The 21,039-nt window shown below is 38.7% G+C and overlaps 1 protein-coding gene and 1 pseudogene across 5 annotated transcripts in view; both read left to right on the plus strand.

Moving 5' to 3' along the window:
- Positions 1-21,039, plus strand: part of APH1B (aph-1 homolog B, gamma-secretase subunit) — a 140,526-nt gene that overhangs the window by 32,496 nt on the left and 86,991 nt on the right. For 3 of the 5 annotated variants that reach the window (XM_049611733.1, XM_049611732.1, XM_049611731.1), the window contains exon 6: positions 6,484-6,678. In XM_049611733.1, the coding sequence (XP_049467690.1) occupies positions 6,484-6,651 (168 nt within the window). In that variant the 3' untranslated portion in view covers positions 6,652-6,678. Of the gene's footprint in view, positions 1-6,483; positions 17,912-21,039 lie in introns of those variants that run through there. The other 2 variants (XM_049611734.1, XM_049611730.1) reach the window with 1 other exon arrangement.
- The window catches only part of LOC125908873 (keratin, type II cytoskeletal 8-like), a 327,398-nt pseudogene that overhangs the window by 7,061 nt on the left and 299,298 nt on the right, over positions 1-21,039 (plus strand).

Genomic DNA, 21,039 nt, shown 5'->3' on the forward strand with positions numbered 1-21,039 from the left:
GGAGGAGGGGAACGGGGTAGTGCTTGGTGGCTCAGTCGGCTAAACATCTGACTCTTGATACCCGCTCAGGTCTTGATCTCCTGGTTGTGAGTTTAAGCCCCCTATGGGGCTCCATGCTAGACATGAAGCCTACTTAAGAAAAATAACACACACACAGAAACATATACAGATCAAAACTGTACATCTTGTAACCTATGTAACTCGAACCTACATGAAAACTGAAACATCAGATCCCATGAGCCTCCTACCACGGTCCTGACTTCTAACACCATGGCTTGCCTTGCCTTTTGGTAGTTTATGTAAACAGAACTATATGGTATTTACTCTTGTGTCTGACTTCTTTCGCTTAACATTATCTTTGTGAGATTCATCTATATATATTGCTCATTTATTGCACTCTAGTATTCTACTTTGTGACTGTACTATGATTTATCCATTCAACTGCAGAAATGGTGTCTCTAGTTTTTGACTTTTGTGACTAATTATAATGCTTTGAGCATTCTAGAATATATCTCTTTTGAATATATGTGTACATTTCTTTTGGATGTATGCCTAGGAGCGGAATTGCTGATCATGGGGCGTGCATATGTCAGCTGTTCATACCACTCAGCTTTTCAGAGTCGTTGTATTGACTTATATTCCCATTAATTTGTGAGTGGCAGTTCCTCCACCTCCTCACCAGTGGTTGGTATGGCACTGTCTTGTTACTGATCCCACTGGGTATGTGGTGGTATCACAGTATGGTCTTAATTAGCATTTCACTAATGATTAATGAGATTAAGCAGATCTTCATATATTTATTGGCCATTTGGATCATTCTTTTTTTTTTTTTTGAGTTGTAAGAGTTGTTTATTTTTTAAATTTTTTTATATGAAATTTATTCTCAAATTGGTTCCCATACAATACCCAGTGCTCATCCCAACAGGTGCGCTCCTTAATGCCCATCACCCACTTTCCTCTCCCCTCCCACCCCCCATCAACCTTCAGTTTATTCTCAGTATTTAAGAGTGTCTTATGGTTTGCCTCCTTCCCTCTCTGTAACTTTTTTACCCTCCCTTCTCCTCCTCCCTGGTCTTCTGTTGAGTTTCTCAGGATCCAGATATGAGTGAAAACATATGGTATCTGTCTTTCTCTGCCTGACTTACTTCACTTAGCATAACACTCTCCAGTTCCATCCATGTTGCTACAAATGGCCAGATTTCAGTCATTCTCATTGCCAAGTAGTGTTCCATTATATATATAAACCACATCTTCTTTTTTTTTTTTTAATTTTTTTTAACGTTTGTTTTTTTGAGACAGAAAGAGACAGAGCATGAACGGGGGGAGGGTCAGAGAGAGAGGGAGAGACAGAATCTGAAACGGGCTCCAGGCTCTGAGCTGTCAGCACAGAGCCCGACGTGGGGCTTGAACTCACGGACCGCGAGATCATGACCTGAGCCGAAGTCGGTCGCTCAACCGACTGAGCCACCCAGGTGGCCCAAAACCACATCTTCTTTATCCATTCATCAGTTGATGGACATTTAGGCTCTTTCCATAATTTGGCTATTGTTGAAAGTGCCGTTATAAACATTGGGGTATAAGTACCCTTATGCGTCAGCACTCCTGTATCCCTTGGGTAAATTCCTAGCAGTGCTATTGCTGCGTCATAGGGTAGATCTATTTTTAATTTTTTGAGGAACCTCCACACTGTTTTCCAGAGCAGCTGTACCAGTTTGCATTCTCACCAACATTGCAAGAGGGTTCCTGTTTCTCAACATCCTCGCCAGCATCTATAGTCCCCTGATTTGTTCATTTTAGCCACTCTGACTGGCATGCGGTGGTATCTCAGTGTGGTTTTGATTTGTATTTCCCTAATGAGGAGTGACGTTGAGCATCTCTTCATGTGCCTCTTGGCCATCTGGATGTCTTCTTTAGAGAAGTGTCTATTCATGTCTTCTGCCCATTTCTTCACTGGATTATTTATTTTTGGGGTGTGGAGTTTGGTGAGCTCTTTATAGATTTTGGATACTAGCCCTTTGATATGTCATTTGCAAATATCTTTCCCAATTCCATCGATTGCCTTTTAGTTTTATTGATTGTTTCCTTTTCAGTGCAGAGCTTTTTATCTTGGTGAGGTCCCAATTCATTTTTTGCTTTTAATTCCCTTACCTTTGGAGATGTGTCAAGTAAGCAATTGCTGCAGCTGAGGTCAGAGAGGTTTTTTCCTGCTTTCTCCTCAAGGGTTTTGATGGTTTCCTGTCTCACATTCAGGTCCTTCATCTATTTTGAGTTTATTTTTGTGAATGGTGTAAGTTAGTGGTCTAGTTTCATTCTTCTGCATGTTGCTGTCCAGTTCTCCCAGCACCATTTGTTAAAGAGACTGTCTTTTTTCCATCGGATAATTCTGTTTTTTTTTGAGAGCAAGAGAAAGAACAGGCATACACACGTGAGTGGGGGAGGGGGTGAGAGAGAGAGAGAGAGAGAGAGAGAGCATGTGAGCAAGGGAGGGGCAGAGAGAGAGAGAGGGAGATAGAAAATCCCAAGCAGGCTCCATGCTGTCAGCACAGAGCCCAACTCAGGGCTCGATCCCACAAATTGTGAGATTATGACCTGAGCTGAAATCAAGTCAGACGCTCAACCGACTGAGTCACCCAGGCGCCCCTGGATAATTCTTTTGTGAAGTACCTATTCAAATCTTTTGCCTATAAATCATTTTGATTTTTAGGAGTTCTTTTTATGTTCTCCGACAAAACGTCTTTGTCAGATATACATATTGTAAATAACTTCTCCTGTACTATGGTTTATCTTTATCTCCTCATACTGTTGTCTTTTTTTATAAGCAAAGTTCCTCATTCTAATGTAGTTTAATCAATTTTTCTTTATGGTTTGCAGTTTTTGTGTTCTGTTCAATAAATACTAACCTATCTGAATTTCAAGTTTTAAAATTTGTTTATTTTACTCATTTGTGTATTCTCATTTTCTGCAACAATCACAGCTGCTTTTGTAATTGTTTAAAAGAGAAAAAAATTTAAAGAAACTAAAGAGAAATACAAAAGAGCTTAGCACCCTGTAAAATAAATTAAAATTCAGTGGATTTGAGGTAAATTATTCTGAAGAATCCAGAAAATGCTCAATGCCTGCCATACCCACTGATGACTCTTGAGAAAAGCACTTTTTCTGCATAAGTAGCTACGTGCAAACTCAGCCCATTTTCCTGGCCAGAGCTGATAGATGGAATCATGTACAGGTATGGTGAGGGTAAGGACAGTGAGGAGCCGTGGAGGCACTTCCCCTGAAGCCCCTTATTGGCAAAGGTGTATGGTGGCAAGTTGACCCAATCAGATTCTCTCCTTTGGTATGTGTAAGTGCTGGCTTACGTGGGAACCCATCTCCTTATCTTACCCTGGCCCAGTAAAGGAAGTATCCCTCTTTCTGTCAAAGGCCAGTCCCTCCTCCTGGCCACCAGATCCACGTCTCGTTTAAGGACTTCACTCCTCTGATTGTGCCCTTTATCCCATACCACCAGCTTTTCCCTCTTTTCATCAACATACAGACATAACTTTTTGCTTTTTTTTTTTTTTTAGAGAAAAAGAAGGGGAGGGGGGGGGGGGGGGGGGGGAGAGAGAGAGAGAGAGAGAGAGAGAGAGAGGGAGAGAATATCTTAGGTAGGCTCCACGCTTAGCTCAGAGCCCGATGCAGGGTTCCATCCCATAACTCTGGAATCATGACCTGACCCGAAATCAAGAGTCGGACACTCAACCACCTGAGCTACCCAAATGCCCCCATGTAGACATATCTTTAAAAAAAAAAAAACAAAACAAAAAACTCTCCTCTTGCCTTTCCCCCTCCTAGCCTTCACTCCTTTTTTTCTCTTCCACATCACAGCCAAATTTCTCAGAGTTATGTCCACTAATTTTGTCTCCACTTCTTCACCTCTCCTGCTTCAATCCAGTCTGGCTTCTGCTCAACCATCTTCTTTGTTGTTGTTGTTGTTGTTGTTGTTGTTGTTCTTAAAATTTTTTTTTAACATTTATTTACTTTTGAGAGAGAGAGAGTGAGCACAAGTAGGGGAGGGGCAGAGCGAGGGAGACAGAGGATCTGAAGCAGGCTCTGTGCTGTGAGCACAGAGAATGATGCTGGGCTGGAACTCACCCAGCATCCCAGCTGGAGCCACCCAGGTGCTCCTCAACCACTCTTCCAAGATTGCACTTGTCAAGGTCAAAACAGACTTTTGTTTCTCCAAATCTGATGGACATTGGTGTTTTGGTTTTGTTTTTTTTTTCATTTCAGCAGCCTTTAAAAGAGTTCACCTTCTGTGAAACATTTTCCTCTTTTGACTGCTATATCACACTGTCCTGATTTTTCTTTTACCTCACTATTTGCTCTTCTCAGACCCCTTTGCTGACTCTTTCAGTACGAGTCAAGCTAACAGATTGGGGTACCTGGGTGGCTCAGTCAGTTGAATGTCCAACTTTGGCTCAGGTCATGATCCCGTGCTTCATGGGTTCGAGCCCCGTGTCGGGCTCTGTGCTGATGGCTCAGAGCCTGGAGCCTGCTTCAGATTCTGTGCCTCCCTCTCTGTCTGCCCCTCTCCTGCTTGCACTCTGTCTGTCTCCCAAAAATAAATAAACATTTAAAAAAATGTAAAAAAAAAAAAAGAGTCAAGCTAATAGAAAGGTGTTGACACTTTTAATTTGCTCCTATAATACTAAGCAGCACGAACAATCTATAAATGTTCTCAGGGCTTATTCTTCTCCTTTCCCTTCTTTCTATAGTAGCTCCCTGGGTAGAGACATGGCTTTAAATACCATCTATGGGGGTGCCTGGATGGCTCAGTCAGTTGAGTATCTGCCTCTTGATTTCAGCTCAGGTTATGATCCCAGGGTCATGGAAATGAGCCCCATATTGGGCTCTGCGCTGGGTATGGGTCCTGCTTTAAGATTTTCTCTCTCTCTCCCTCTCTGTCTCTCTCTGTCTCTCTCTCTCTCTCTCACACACACACACACACACACACACACACACACACACACACATTCTCTCTCTCTTTTTTAGAGAGAACTCTAAAAAATAATAATAAAATAAAAATAAAATTTTTTAAATTTTTAAATTTTATGCTTATGGACTGTGCTTTTGTATTCCTCTTTCCAGCCCAGGCCTCTCCTCTGAGCCCCATGCTCATATACCTAATGCTTACCTGACATTCCGTCCTTTGAAATCTCACAGGCATTTCACTCTTAGCGTGTCCTTATTGGACTTGATTCTTACCCATCATTTCAAGCCTGGTCTTCCTCAAGTCTTTGTCATCTCCTTAAATAGCACCATCATTTACCAAGAGCCAGAAACCTGGAAGTCATTTTGGCCTCCCCCTTTCCCTCACATTGCATCCATCAGCAAGTCCTGTCAGTTCATACTGCCCACTCTCTCCATCTCTACTGCCACCACCCTGATTTCATCAACCAGTGCAGAATCTTCCCAATGAGTCTCCCTGCTTTCACAATTGCTTCCTTTAATCCATTCTGTGCAGTTTTAAACATCTAAGCCAAGTCGTTCAGCCCCTCCATGTAAGCCTGTTCTGTGACCCTCCGTTGCACTGAGGATAAAATTTACACTCCTTACCCATATGCTACATAGCTGGTCCCTGCCTTCCTCTCTGATGCCTCATCTCTTGTGCTGCCTCTCCATCCCTACACATCAGTCATAGCCCTCTCTCAGGTTCTCAGCTGCCCCAAACTCTTTGCTTTACTGTCATTCCCTCCCTCAGTCTACATGAGGCTGACTCTCTCCTCCCAACTATGTGTCTCACTTTACGTGCCACTTACTCAGGACCTCTCCTGAGCAACCTCAATAGACCACCTTATTCTTACTTATCCTGGCACCATCACAATTAGAATTATTCTGTCTAGCATTCATCACAATGTGTAATTATTTAATTCATTTATTTGTTCTTTCATTGTCTCTCTTCCTAGCATATAAGCTCCAGTAGGTAGATACTTTGGTCTTCACTGTTGTGTAACAGAGTACCTCTTGGCTTTTCATCATTGTTTTTTAAATAAACTTTTGGAAGCCTCAGCAATTATGCAGCTGAAAAAGAAATGCTGTGCCCTCTTGTTCCCTTAAATACTAAAGGTTCATACTAAAGTAACTTGGACGTGTCCTACTTTCTTGCAAATATTAAGAGCCAGCTAACACAGAAATTATTATAAACTGGGCCCAGATTATATAACATGTATCTTCTCTTGGGTATTCCATTAGATGCTGACTTCTAATTACCCTTTAGGTTTGGCATTTGAATATTGCAAAGCGCACACCTATGGGTTAGCGTCTGTTGACTAGGTTAGTTCTGTTCGTCTTTGTGGAACTCCGCAGTACATGACATACATCATATGTTTGTTGAAACACACCCCAGCTGTTGAAAGTATCCTAGATTTTCCTTTAGCTTTGGTTACTCTACATGTTTAATAAGCTTGCTGTTACTACCCAAACTGCTTTATTTTCCTTTTGCAGACCTTCATAAGTCCTCATTATGGAATAAATTTGGTGTCAACATATATAATTGTGGTACTCATGGGCATTTGGGCATTCTTTGTTGCTGGCGGCAGCTGCCGAAGCCTGAAACTGTGCCTACTCTGCCAAGACAAGGACTTCCTCCTTTTCAATCAGCGTTCCAGATAACCTCTGACAACCAGCACCTGCCAAACAGTAAGCTGCATCTTTAGAGGAAGCACAACTGTGCCTTTTTCTAAAAATTCCTTTTCCTGGTGGGATTTAGAAAAAACAAAACCCTCTAGATAAATAAAATATGACTTCATGCAACAGCTCTCTGGAAGGATACAGCAGTGGATGTACACATCCTGGCTGCACATTAGAATCGAACCCCTTGGGGAAGCGTAAAGAATATTGATATCTGGGCTTCACCCTCCACATATAATTGGTCTGGGCATTTGGTCATTTTTAAAAGCTTTTCCCAGATGACTCTGATGTGCAGCCAGGTTGATAATCATCAGCGTCCAGATAGGAACTTTCTGAGAACACCATAAATGAATAAAAGTCCGATGTTTAGCCGTCTCTCAACTCAGCTTGTGCTGAGCAGGTAAATCTCTGACTGTCAGATCCTGCTTAGCCTTTGTCTTTTTAAGTTATGAAGTCACAAAACGCTAAAGGGCTCTCACCCCTGTGAACTTTTCATGTTCTTTATTATACCCTAAATTTATGAGAACATGGTAGATTGTGCTTCTAAATGCAATAGTAAATTGCACTGACTTACTATGATAATTTAGCCAAAGTAAGCTAGTGATTAACAAGCTGCATTTTTTCCTGTAGTTTTACATTCTGGATTCTGCTTTGTGAGGCATTACTTTGTTCGTGAGCATAGATTCAGTTTCTTTACCTAAAAATCAATTATTTTCTGATTTCTGGGAAGGTATTATAAACCAAGAATTTTTGTGCAACTTCCGTAAATCTTTCCTGGGTTTAAGGCTTTTCGTGAGCTGTGCCCCGAGGCAGTGTTTCCCAGCTGAGTGCTAGCAACCAGCTGGGCTAGTTGGGGTGAAGTCCATTGTTCTATCTCTGAGCAGTTCTGCAGGTTGCTGAGTGATGTACCCTGGGACACGCTTCACTAGAGCTGGTGAAAGTTCAAAAGCATGAGGAAAACAAGCCAGTAGAATGATGTTGACACTTTAAATTTGCTCCTGTGATACTAACCAGTACTTCCTCCTCCTCACCAAGTGATGTAGTGCAGAATTAGAAATCTGTCTTAAACTGCCAAATCGATGCTTTTACAGAATCCGTATAATCTTTAGAGCTAGCAAATGTCTCTGGGTTTTAGTAGCAGATACAACACTCCCTTTATAGGAATACCCAAGTTGTTTGTTCAGCTTCTGAGCAACCTTTTGATTTCCTTTATAAAGAGGAAATGCCAGTGAATTGTGCCTTTACTAACTAGAAATTGCTCCCAGTTAATGGCTTTTAGAGAGTGGATGGTGTGAAATGAAAATTCCCTACACATTAAAGTGATAAGCTCAATGGATCCCATATGTGCAGTAGAACACCCAAAAGAAATGGGAGCAGCAATGAGAGAGAGCTCACCAGTGCCATGACAGATGGAAGAATTGAACGGTACTGTGATGGGAAAGAATAATGAACGTGTCTAAAGTGGAAATGTGGCCAGTGTTTTGGGCTGGCCACACATCATTCCAGGGGCCAGACCTTTCACATGAACTAGATCTTTATCGGTGAAATCTCCCCCCATGTTTAAATTATGAGAATTTCTCAATCTAGGGATTCAAGAGAAATAGGATTTCTAGCAAGGCTGTAAACAGTCCCATAGCAATTACAGTTATTACCCTAAAGTTCACTTCACAACACAAATACCGACGCTTCCACTGGAGTTTGCAGTTTTCCCCCTTTATACCAAGTTTTCCTTAGATGAAAAGAGCCACAGGAAGAGTCAAAGGCATAGAGACTGAGCAGTGAAATTTACTGTGCAGAGTTAAGGGAAACAGGATACCCACTGAACTGCCCTTTATTCCTATAGGAATGTGGTGTTCTTTGATGAACAGAATAAGAAAAATACATAGTTGGTTATTAGTATTGACTTACACATATCTTAAATGGATAGTCTGATAAAATATTTGATCTATAAAGTATTGAAAAATCCGAGAATATTGGTCGTACACATTCCTGCCCTCTGAGGATATCCTCTGTGCTTTAATAGTTTAATATTAAGTAAAGAAGCTGGGATATGGTACAATCTTATTTATAAAAATTTCTCAGGCCAGAGGAAAATTTTCTTTGATGCTAAGACTCTTGTCTGAGGAAATTATTTTTGACTCCCTATGAATAAAGGAACTTTGTAATCCTGATTTCTCTTAAAATGTGAGCATTGCCATAGTCAGCTTAGGCACTGTTGTCATAAATAGCCCTGATTTGCCTGATGCCAAGGACACCCAGAAGGAGAGGAGAGGATAGTATTCCTCTGTTGCTGTGTATATATCGAGGTGCCTTTTTTTTTTTTTTTAAACATTTGTTATCTATGGTGAGCCTTCTGAGCCCTGATAGTATTTGTAGAGGAGGTGGTGTTGATATTTTATGTTTTCCTCCGCACCAAGCTTTCTCAGTTTGGAAGGAAATGTGGGTTATAGAGTTAAAGTTGACCTTGGAATATGAATATTGTTGCAGTGCTTGAATATCTTGCCATGTGATTAATAGAGATTGTTTTGTTGCTCTCTAATAAATTTGTATTTATTTTGTATTCATTTAAGTCAGTAGTTGTAACTGCAGAAGTTTTGTTACCTCAATCCTGGCCCACCTGGCTGATCATATAGTAAGTAGCAGTTTCTTTTAGAGCATCTAATGAAAACATGGCTGAAAGGAAGAAATGATGATAATGGCAGATTGTCTAGAAAATGGTTTTTTTTCTCAATGTTATTTTTTTATTTTAAATCACACTTCAGTGTTTGCTGAGAGTGGTAGATTCACATCAAAAATATTAGGTGTTCTTATCCATAGAGTTGGTGCAGTATATAAGCAGCTGTTGACAGAAGCTTCCTCGTACCTGCTACTCCTCCCACTTCCCAGTCACCTCATACTAGCACCAAGACAGGGATTAGCTGTCATTATGGGCCTGAGGGCTCCAGGGAGGCCAGGGTGGCGGCCTGTCTTGGGCAGCAGCAGCCTGATCCCCAGGAAGAGCTCCTTGAAGGTGCTAGCTTTCGTTAGCTAACTGTTTCTTAGGCCCTGCTATTCCTAACTCTGGGTGGACCAAGTAGGTATCACAACAAACCAATTTTAAAGTGCTTTGCTTAGAGCATTTTGTCTATGATTGCAATGTTTACAGTTCTCATTTAATACAAGGCTTTACTTCTATTAAATTCTAGTGTTTAGAGAGGTGGGGTACTGTATGTATCATTTTATGTAAGTATGCGATATGTATCATTTTATATAAGTTACGCCGTTATGTCATGTATCCTTGTAATGTCAGGCCTTGCGTTCAGTACACAATGCAATAGACTCTTTGCAGACCTGTATTTTTCAGTGAACAATAAAAATATTGTTTGGCACTATTCATTTCCCATGTTTCCTCTTTTTGGAGTAGTGTATCCTTCAGTATGTGTTGTTACAGTTTTTGTCTCTTATAAAACTTGGCTGTATATTCTGTTGTTTATGACTGGTCAGCTCTGAGACTTTTTAAAGAGAAATCTTTGTTACCTTAAAGTTCCTAAGGCCTATTTCATTTCTGTGTGTTCAGAAACAGTTTGGTGCAGAGAAGTTCTTTGAGGTGTTCTAAACCAAGTGGAAGATTATTCTTGAAGATGCTAGAATCACCTTGAAAAATCTCCTCTAAGTAATTTTTTTTAAAAAGTTTGAGAGAGAGAGAGAGAGAGGGAGAGCATGAGCAGAGGAGGGACAGAGAGAGAAGGAGAGAGAGAGAATCCCAAGTAGGCTCTGCACTGTCAGCATGGAACCCGATGTGGGGCTTGAACTCACCAAACTGTGAGATCATGACCTGAGCCTAAGTTGGACACTCAACCGACTAAGCCACCCAGGCATCCATCTTTCTAAGTAATTGTAAAACAATGAATTTATAAAACAGCATGTAATAGTGGCTAAAGATGGGAATTGGTTGACAAAGAGAGTATAGTTTACTTTCTACCCAGTGACCCTGAGCAGCCTATAGAGTCCTTATGTTTTTTTCTCTCCTTGATGTGGAGGCAGGGCAGCTGAGGGGTTGAGCTTGGCTTTCACCATCAGACAGGCTGTGAAGAGAATTGTTATGGCCAGAAACGCAAACCACGTGATACCTGTTCACTCTGGTTTGAAATGAGGCTGCTCAGGTTTATGTTGACTGTGTTATTCTGTGAAATAACCTCAGAGACCAAGAGCCTTTTGGTTGTAACTTGTAAGCCAGTGGAAGAGATGTACATTCTGTAGGTAATAGCCCAGATTTGTGTACAATTTTTTGGCCCCTTCCCACTGAAACTGTGGCTCTAGTTTAATTGTTTGATATTTAGTTGGAACAAGGATTTCTCTGTGACCAGCCTCAACACATGAGAAACCTCCAATGGAAAGAAGTACATATTTTATCTACATCTCATTGAAAATGTTGAATAGAAGGAGCTACTTAACTGGCTTTTGGATTTAGTCTTAGTAAAAGAATTGGGGACTTGACACGTTCTAAGGCGACTGTAATTATGAGCCCTGAGCAGGTCCTGGCTTTAAGACTCAATAATACAAGGTACATGTTGCATGAGTGTGGATCACTATAAACCTTTCTTCGATTTTGTAGTAAACCATTCTTTTTTCAGTGCTTGAGCAAAATCAGAGATGGAGTTTGTAGTGTTTAATCAGGGCCTAGCACGCACAGAACACTGTATTAGATACTTTAAAAAGATGGAAAAGAACAAGATGGTGGAGATCTTTGTTCTCTGGGAACATACAATCTCACCGCACAGATTAAAACACATAAATATTACTTTAAGGCAACTAAAAATGTACTACCAATTATGAAATAATACAGAATAGCTTGAGTGCATGATACTTGCAATTTTAGTGGTAGATGAAAGGCACCTAGGTAATGGATGTAGATCCAGAGGAGAAGGTGTGACTGAGGACTGAACCCTGGGAAACTCCCAGGTTCCCAGGTTGGAAAGGGGAAGTGGAATTGTGCCCTGAAGGAGGGAGGAAAACCGGGAGGTGGCCTGAGAGGGGAAAGTATGTCACATACTGTTGGATAATGAGTAAGATGAGAAGTGAGAATTGATCATTGCATATGAAGAGATGGAATTTCATTGTATGGATGAACACCTAAATGGAGTGGGTTATAAATATTGGGGGATAAGGACGTAGACACAGCATATTGGGTACAGACAACCATTATAATTGTAGTAGGGGAATGGGATGATAGCCTGAGGAGTATGAGGGGGCAACAGAGGGTGTCTTTCTTCCCCCCCCCCCGACCCCCATAATTTATCATTATAACAACATGTTTGTATGAAGATGGGAATTATTTAGTGGAAAGGGAAAATTGATTGATGCAGGAGATGGGGAGGATAGTTGCCAAAACAAAGTACCTGAGGGAAGAGTAGAGTGAAAGTTTTAGTATTAAATGCTTATATTGGGTAAGTCAGAATGCTTAAAATAGATGACTTCAAGCTTTTTCTTAAGAAACTAGAAAAAGAGCAAACTAAAGTTTACAAAATAAGCAGAAGAAAGGAAATAATGAAAAGAATAGCAAAAAATCACATAACAGAAAAACAATGGAGAATTTCAGTAAAACAAAAATCTAGCTCTTTGAGAAAATCACTACAATTGATTACGCTCTGGCCAGATTGGTAAGGGAAAAAAAGAGGGTACAAATTATGACTATCACTACAGATCCTATGTTTATTAAATAAAAATAGAATATTATAAACAACTTAATGCCAATAAATTAAAAACTTAGATGAAATGGACAAATAGCTTTAACAACTCACCCAAGAAGAAATTGAAAATCTGAATAACTCTTCAGACTATGATAATTATTTATTAAACCTGCACACCATATATTGAGTAACAGGAACTGAAATAGGCTTTTAGTGTAAATTTTAATCTGAGCAGAAGTTGGATTGTATTAAATGTTTGTTGCAGCTCTAAGTACCAGAGGCTTCAGATTCCTCTAGTGTCCTGTTTTGGTCTCCCCTCTTGACTTTGGGCTTCTCTATATGCTCCTTGTCAAAGAAAGTCTAAGTCTTACAGCTCTTTCAGCTATAATCCACTGTTATTATGTTGGAAACCTATTGGTGTGACAGTAAAAGACATAAGAGAAAGAAGGTGTCCTATGCTCTTAAGAATAAATTTCAATTTTGTAGTGGGCCTGCATCCTTAAACTAAGCGTCTCTTAACTTTTTACCCCCCTGGGTAAGACAGGAAAGCCAAAGAGGGCTAGAGTGGGAGGAATGCCTTCCCCCCAGGTAGGATAAGGGTCTTATAAGGTCTTTTTCTGTGGAGAGTAAGTCTTTGTTATGGATAACACTGGGCATAATTTACGATATTTGCTCTTACCCTTTCCCTGCCTGAGCCATAGGGGATGGACCATGAGATTGTGGTCATGTTCCTAGAGGTAAAACCTAGAAAAATGTGAGCCTCTTAAGATTGTGTGCTAGTCTTAGGGATTTCTCACTGTTAGGCTACTACACACTCAGACTGCAGCAGTTTGTTAAAATTAGCCTGTAAGTGTCCCTATCTATTTATGACTCTGGTGGCTTCTGCCCTAGGCAAGCAAATCTCAGTTGTGACTTTGCAGATTCCCCTGTCTTTCAAGATTTCAGGGTGGTGGCGTGTCCTGAGACTCAGTTCTCTTAAGAAGTGCAAAGCATTATTGATTGTTAATTGGTTTAGTGTTTTCTTGTTGTAAGGATGGGAGCGACAACTTCCAAACTCTTTACTTATTGGAGCTAACCAGAATTCCCCTGTCTCTATTAAAGAAATTGAATTTGTAGTTTTCATGAGGGCAATTCCTAGAAGGCTTCATTGGAGAATTCTACCACACAGAAAGAAGAAAGGAGAAGGAAACAATACTGATTCTACACAAACGGTTCTACAAAATAGAAGAGATGGCACACTGTCCAGTTCATTCTATGAGCATTACCAATGATAACAAGACCAGACAAAGATATTATAAAGGAAAACAAAAATAAAAGCTACAGATCAGTATCTATCATGTATAAACATGTAAAAATCTTCAACAGTCTTTTGGCAAATTGAATCCAGTAATACATAAAAGATAAGATGCATGTGACCAAATGGAGTTTATCCCAATAATAAAAAATTAGTTTAACATATAAATACCATTCAGTTCACCATGTTAACAGACTAAAACAAACAAACATGATCATATCAGCAGATCCAAAAAAGCTTTTGACAAAATCTAAATTCCATTTTTTTTAAATTAAACAACTCTCAGCAAACTAGGAATAGAAAGGGATTTCTCTGACCTGAAAAGAAGACATCTATGTAAAACCTGTATCTAAGGCCATGCCTAATGATAAAGTACTGAATGCTGTCTCCACTAAGATTGAAAACAAGGCAAGAATGTCCACATTCACCACTTTGGTTCAACATTGTACTGGAGGTACAAAAAGACAAAAGGAAATAAGTCATCGATCAAAAAGGAAGAAATAAAATTTTCTTTTTTCAGATAATATGAATTATTAGTGTAGAAAATCCTAAGGAAGCTACAGAAAGGTGATTACAACTAATTAGTGAACTTAGTAGGGTCATAGGATATAAGACCAACATAGAAAAATCAATCATGTTTCTCTATACAAGCAGCAAACAATTGGAAATTGAAATTGGTTGGCTCTCTGGAACTAGTTTGCTTCTCAAACTGTAGTGAAGGGCCATTTTAAAAAAAACCTTCTAATTCATTGCAGATCAATACTTTTGTAAAATACAACAAAAATGAATTATTATAAAAATGTAATAAAACATTCAAATTACAAACCCAAACTTGTTGTTGTTAGAGTCAACAGATATAAAATTACATTCAGTAAATAAACCAAAGCAAACATAGAGGAAAAAAAGAATTACAAAAATGTATACGTTTTATTGACCATGTGCTTATAGGCAGTTAATATGGAACCAATATTATACTCAAAACTTTCTGTTCTATAATAACTGAACAAAATGTCATAATGAAAAGGATATTCTCCATGTTGAATGCCTATTTAACACACCATGAAGCTTTTTTATGTGATAAATAATCTTGTATCCTGTTTCTTAATTTACCTAGTCTATTCAAAGAATAAAGCATATTTATAGTATTTCTGTGTTTATCATACTAGTTACCAAAATATACCATAAATCTACAATAATGGATATGGATAGAAGATTCAGGAGCAGGGCAATGTGTATATGAAAATCTAGTATATAATAAAATCAGCATTTTAAATTAACAGGGGAAGAATCAGCTATTCAATATTTGGGCTATTTGATAATTTGATTATATTCGGGGGGGAAATGTACAGCCAGGTCTTTTACTGTAAAACAAAATCTAAACATTAAAAATTCAAATGCAAGAAGTAAAACTATAAAAGAACTAGAAAAAAATTAGACTACAGTTGATCCTTGAAAAATGTGGGGGGGTAGTGGTGTTGACTCCCCCGCCCCCTGCATGCAGTTGAAAAATCTGTGCATGACTTTTGACTCCCTAAAAACCCAACTACCACTAGCCTTACTGTTGACTGGAAGCCTTACTGATGGCATAAATAGCCACTTATCACATTTTATGTGTTATATGTATTACATACTGTTTTCTTAAAGTAAGCTACAGAAAAGAAAATGTTATTCAAAAATTATAAGAGAATGGGAATGCAAGCTGGTGCAGCCACTCTGGAAAACAGTATGGAGGTTCCTCAAAAAACTAAAAACAGAACTACCCTACAACCCAGCAATTGCACTACCAGGCATTTATCCACGGGATACAGGTGTGCTGTTTTGAAGGGACACATGCACCCCCATGTTTATAGCAATACTATAGACAATAGCCAAAGTATGGAAAGAGCCCAAATGTCCATAGATGGATGAATGGATAAAGAAGATGTGGTATGTATATATACAATGGAGTATTACTCGACAATCAAAACGAATGAAATCTTGCCATTTGCAACTGCATGGATGGAACTGGAGGGTATTAGGCTAAGTGAAATTAGAGAAAGGCAAAAATCATATGCCTTCACTCATATGAGGACTTTAAGAGACAAAATAGATGAACATAAGGAAAGGGAAACAAAAATAATATAAAAACAGGGAGGGGGACAAAACAGAAGAGACTCATAAATATGGAGAACAAACTGAGGGTTACTGGAGGGGTGGTGGGAGGGAGGATGGGCTAAATGGGTAAGGGGCATTAAGGAATCTATTTCTGAAATTGTTGCACTATATGCTAACTAATTTGGATGTAAATTTTTAAAAAGTAAAAAATAAAATTGAAAAAAATTGTAAGAGAAAATACATTTATAGTACTGTACCGTATTAACATTGTAAGTTTACATCATCTGTTTACAAGATGAATTGTCTGTCAGTACCTACATCAGTATTGCCTCAAATGATACAAAACACTGTAAATGTTATATGTATTACTAACACTAGACATCAAAAATGAAAAGATAATGTGAAAAAGAAACTCATATTTATTTACAGGTATAAGAACTCATGCATTGAGAAGCAGCAATATGATTGCTTTATGATAACCATATTTTTATGTAACCAATAAGATTGCTTCATGGTAGCCTAGCCTACACTCTGATGAATTAATTGTTATAAGATTATTATGGCTTACAGTATTACAGTCATATTCATAATACAGTATTGGAAATATTGTTGCTAAAAAAAAACCGCTTGTGAATGATAGGCTGATATGCAGTTTCTCTAATTATAAGAAGCGTGCTGTAATTCCTGAAAGCAAAATTATAAAACAGAAAACTAACACATTATTAACTTTATGTTAAATATCACTCACCTTATGCCTATGTGAGGATAGGCTCTGCACTCCCATGCAGGTTTCACATGCAGTGTTCTACATGATGAACACTTAGGCGATGATGGTAATGGTGACACAAAATGTCTCACACAATTACTGTACAGTTGTTAGATTTTCATATGAAGACACTCACATATATACATAACACATAAGTTTTTTGGCTGTACAGCATGATTGATTATTAAATGGAAGTGAATCACCATAAAGGTTTTCATCCTCATCATCTTCACATTGAGTAGACTGAGGAGGTGGAGAAAGGAAGGATCGGTCTTGCTATCTCAGGGCTGGCAGAGGGGGAAGAGGTCAAAGGGGAGGCAGGAGAGGCAGGCACACTCAGTGTAACTTTATGGAAATACATCGCAATTTCTGACTTTTTGTATTTTCATTTCTCTAAAAATGTTTCTATCCAGTATCAATTGTTTTTCCACCGTTTGTTTTAGTTTCGGTGCCTGTATCATAGAAGGGTCCATGTTGTAGAAGTCACAAGCGGTCTTGAATAATCAGAACCCTTCTGCCAGATTGTCTAACATCAACTTGTTTTCTGGCTTCTGTGACTCCTTCTTTGTCTCCTTCCTCATCGTCTGGCACTATTTCCAAAGCATTCATTTCCATCAAGTTGTCTTCTATTCATTTTTCTGGTGTGGTGTCTATTAGCTCTTGAATTTCTCTGAGATCCTTGAAACTCTCACCCTCCACCTTTTTTTGCCATATATAATCTCTATGACTGGCCCTGTTGTAAATCCTTTGAAGTCATGTTTAACATCTGAGCACAGCTTTCTCCAGCAGGAATTTATTGTTCCTGGCTTGATGCTTTCATGGCTTTTTCTATAACAATGATTGAATCTTCGATGATGTGATCCTTCCAGACTTTCATAATGTTTTCCCTTTCAGGGTTCTTTTCCATAGTGTTGACTATCCTTTCCATAGAGTATTATGTATAATGAACCCTAAAGGTCTTAATGACCCCCTGATCTAGAGACTGAATTAGAGATAATTGTGTTTGTGGGTAAGTAAACCACTTTGATGCCTTCTGTGATGAGCTCATGGAGTTCTGGGTGAGTAGGGACATTGTCCAGTATCATAAGAACTTTAAAAGGCAGTCACTTACTAGAGATCCTGTCTGGCTCAGTAGGAACAGCATGCAGTTCTTGATCTTGGGGTGGTGAGTTCAAGCCCCACATTGGGTGTAGAGATTACAAAAAAAAAATAAACATTTAAAAAAAAAAAGCCTGGCTGTCACTTACTGGCAAGGTACTTCCTAACTTCAGGAACATTGATGGAACCAATCCAGAAGAAGAGTTCTGTTGTCCTCTTGTCGTATAACCAAAAGATTGGCACCTGGTCTTTTTTTCCCTTCAAGGCTCTGAGCTGAGTAGCATTACAGATAAGGACAACCCTGACTGCATCTGCACAGAACAGTAGAGGTAGCCTATTCCTTCCTGCCTTAAATCCTGTTGCTTAATTCTTTATTAAGAAATGTCCTTTGTGGCTTTTTCTTCCCCCCTAGAATAGGGCACTTTTGTCTGTATTAAAAACCTGTTCAGGCAGATAATTCTTTTTTCAACAGTGATTTTCTTAACAGTGACTAGGAGCTCATCTGTTGCCTCTTGGTTGGCAGAAGCTGTTTCTCTTGTTATCTTGACACTTTTTAAGCCAAACCTCTTTCTAAAAGTATCAAACCACTCTGCTGGCATTAAATTTTACAGCTTTCAATCCTTCACCTTCCTTTTGCTCTGAGTTGTCACATAATCACTTTTCTTTTTCTCAAATCATGATTAGAGTATATAGGAATGCCTTTCTTATAGCAAGCCTGCACTCACATTAAGGGTGCATTTTCAGTACAAGATAAAGGTGTTTTGCAAAAAAGTGCAAGATTTTTTGCACCTGCTGGCATAGCTGCAGTGACAGCTTTGTGAATTTCAGTTTTGTTGTTGTTGTTGTTTCCCACAATGGTCCTTACACTGGATTAATTTGCCTTGGAAAAGCAGGCAACCGCAGCTGCAGACCTCAAAGTATGGTGCAATTCCACTTTTTCTTGTAACGTCGTGACTTCTGTCTCTTTCGTGACTTCTGTTTCTTGGCAATGTTTCCAGCATTACTTAGTGGTACTTCAGAAGGGTCCTGTAGTGGTATTCAAGGTTTATAGTATTGCACTAAACATAATGAAAACTATGTGAGACCTGAGAGAGATCACTTTTTACTGTGATGTGCAAAAATACTGGAGAGGTAAATTGGTCATGCAGAGACGATTAGCGTCACACAGCGTTTTAAGCAGATGCTTGCAATGCTTGAGTCCACCTCAATAGCAACAGGAGGTGGCTGTGAACTATTACAGTAGTACGTTATGGATTGCAGTTAATTTTATGCAGTTAAGATTTAATGCTGCATTTTTGTGTGTTTACATTTCTCCTGACTAAATGGCGCCATGTAGGTAAACTTTCACTTTTTATGATAGATTTGTGTATATTTCATGGAAATAAATGATAAAGTAGACCATTATCTACATCTTTTGTATGCATGATATACCTAACATTTTCTTAATTTTTTTTTATATTTCTAGGCTATGCAGTTGTCTAAGTTTTTTTAAATTGTTGCAAGTCTCCAAAATTTTTTCAATAAATTTATGGAAAAAAGTCTGCCTGTAAGTGGACCAGCACAGTTCAAACTTGTGCTGTTCACGGGTCAACTGTGGTTTCATAATCTTAAGGTAGATAGAGTATTTCTCAGCACTTTACTATAAATCACAAAGGGGAAAAAATGGATGGATTTAACTGCATAAAATTTAAAACAGCAAAAGATACCCTAAAGAAGAAGACTGGGAGAAATATCTTTGGCATATATTACAAAGAATTGCCACCTATAATATATAAGAAGCTTCTATAAATAAAAAGATGACTGATTTAGTGAAGTGATCAAAGGAGGTCAACAGATAATTCACAGTATATAAATGTAATAGCCAACAAACATAAGATAAAATGCTAAACTATTAATAATAAAAAAATATAACACAATTTTTAGATTTATCAGCTTGTCAAAGGTGAAAAAGATTGATAATATCAAGGGTGGTTGAACATATGGTGGAAACAGCATGTTGTGAGATAGCAAATTAGTACAACCTTTTGGGTGGTAATTTAGCAAAATTTATTGTATCTATAAAATGTTGAGATATGCATATTTTGAGCCAGCAGTTCCTTTTCTGGGAATTTATCCTATTAAAATATATCCAAGTGCAAAAGGATCTTGCATTAGTATTGGAAGGTAAGGAATTTGCAATGTCTGTCAGTACAGCTTTGCCTCAAGGAGCAGAATACTTTATAGCCATTAAAAAGAATGAGGATGGGGGCTCCTGGGTGGCTCAGTCGGTTGAGTGTCCGACTTCAGCTCAGGTCACGATCTCACGGTCCGTGAGTTCGAGCCCCGCGTCGGGCTCTGGGCTGATGGCCCAGAGCCTGGAGCCTGCTTCCGATTCTGTATCTCCCTCTCTCTCTGCTCCTCCCCCGTTCATGCTCTGTCTCTCTCTGTCTCAAAAATAAATAAACGTTAAAAAAAAAAAATTAAAAAAAAAAAAAAAAGAATGAGGATGTTGTTTGTTTTATTAGGAAACAAAAGCAAGGTATAGACCATTCTTCCATTCAGCACATATTTCTTAGGCTAGGCATTGTGCTAGATACTGAGAATACAAGAGTGAAAGTAGACAGGTATGATCCTAGCCCTTGTAAAGCATGCAATATGTATCCTATTAGTCCATTTTCTTAAAAATTTAAAATAAATATTAAAATATGCACACACATAAAAGCCAGAAAGATAAAACTAAATTACTAGCAATTTTTATTTTAGGAGTTAGGATTATGGGGGACTTTTGGTTTTATACATATATTATTTGTATTTTTTAATTAGCGTATATTGTTTGTGTAATCAGACAAAATGATAAGCCCTTTCATGATTTTTGTTGTCCTTATTAGAAAGTGGATATCATTCGAGGCCTTTCACAATCTGATCCCAACCACTTTTTCCCTATCTTTGTTTCTCAGATGTTCCCAAACACATCCCTGAGAGCTCTTATTATCCACTGTGGACTTTCATACCTCTACCTTTTTGCTTTTGTTTTCAGTTTCAACCAGAAAGCATCCTATTCCTCCTTCAAGGTCCTGCTCAAATTTTACCCTTTGTGAAGTCCTTCCTGATTAGACTCAAAACAAATGGCTTTCTCCACTGTTATCCTTCAGCATGTATTTTCTTAAATCAAGGAATAATTTACATATGATAAAATGCACAGATTTAGAGTATACAATTGGATGAGTTTTGACAAACGGATACGCCTATTTGGTAAACACCACATCTATCAAGATATAGAACATTGCCTTTCCCCAGGTGGTTTCCTCATGCTCCTTTCTAGTCTGTTCACCCCAGAGGTAATTGCCAGTTACAACTTCTATCGCCATTGATTAGTTTCACTTGTTTTGAACTTCATATAAATGGAATAACACTAAATGTACTCTTTTGTGTCTGACTTCTTTCATCCAACATAATTTTCTGAAACTGAT

The sequence above is a fragment of the Panthera uncia genome (assembly GCF_023721935.1).
Source record: "Panthera uncia isolate 11264 chromosome B3 unlocalized genomic scaffold, Puncia_PCG_1.0 HiC_scaffold_1, whole genome shotgun sequence".
NCBI lineage: Eukaryota > Metazoa > Chordata > Mammalia > Carnivora > Felidae > Panthera > Panthera uncia.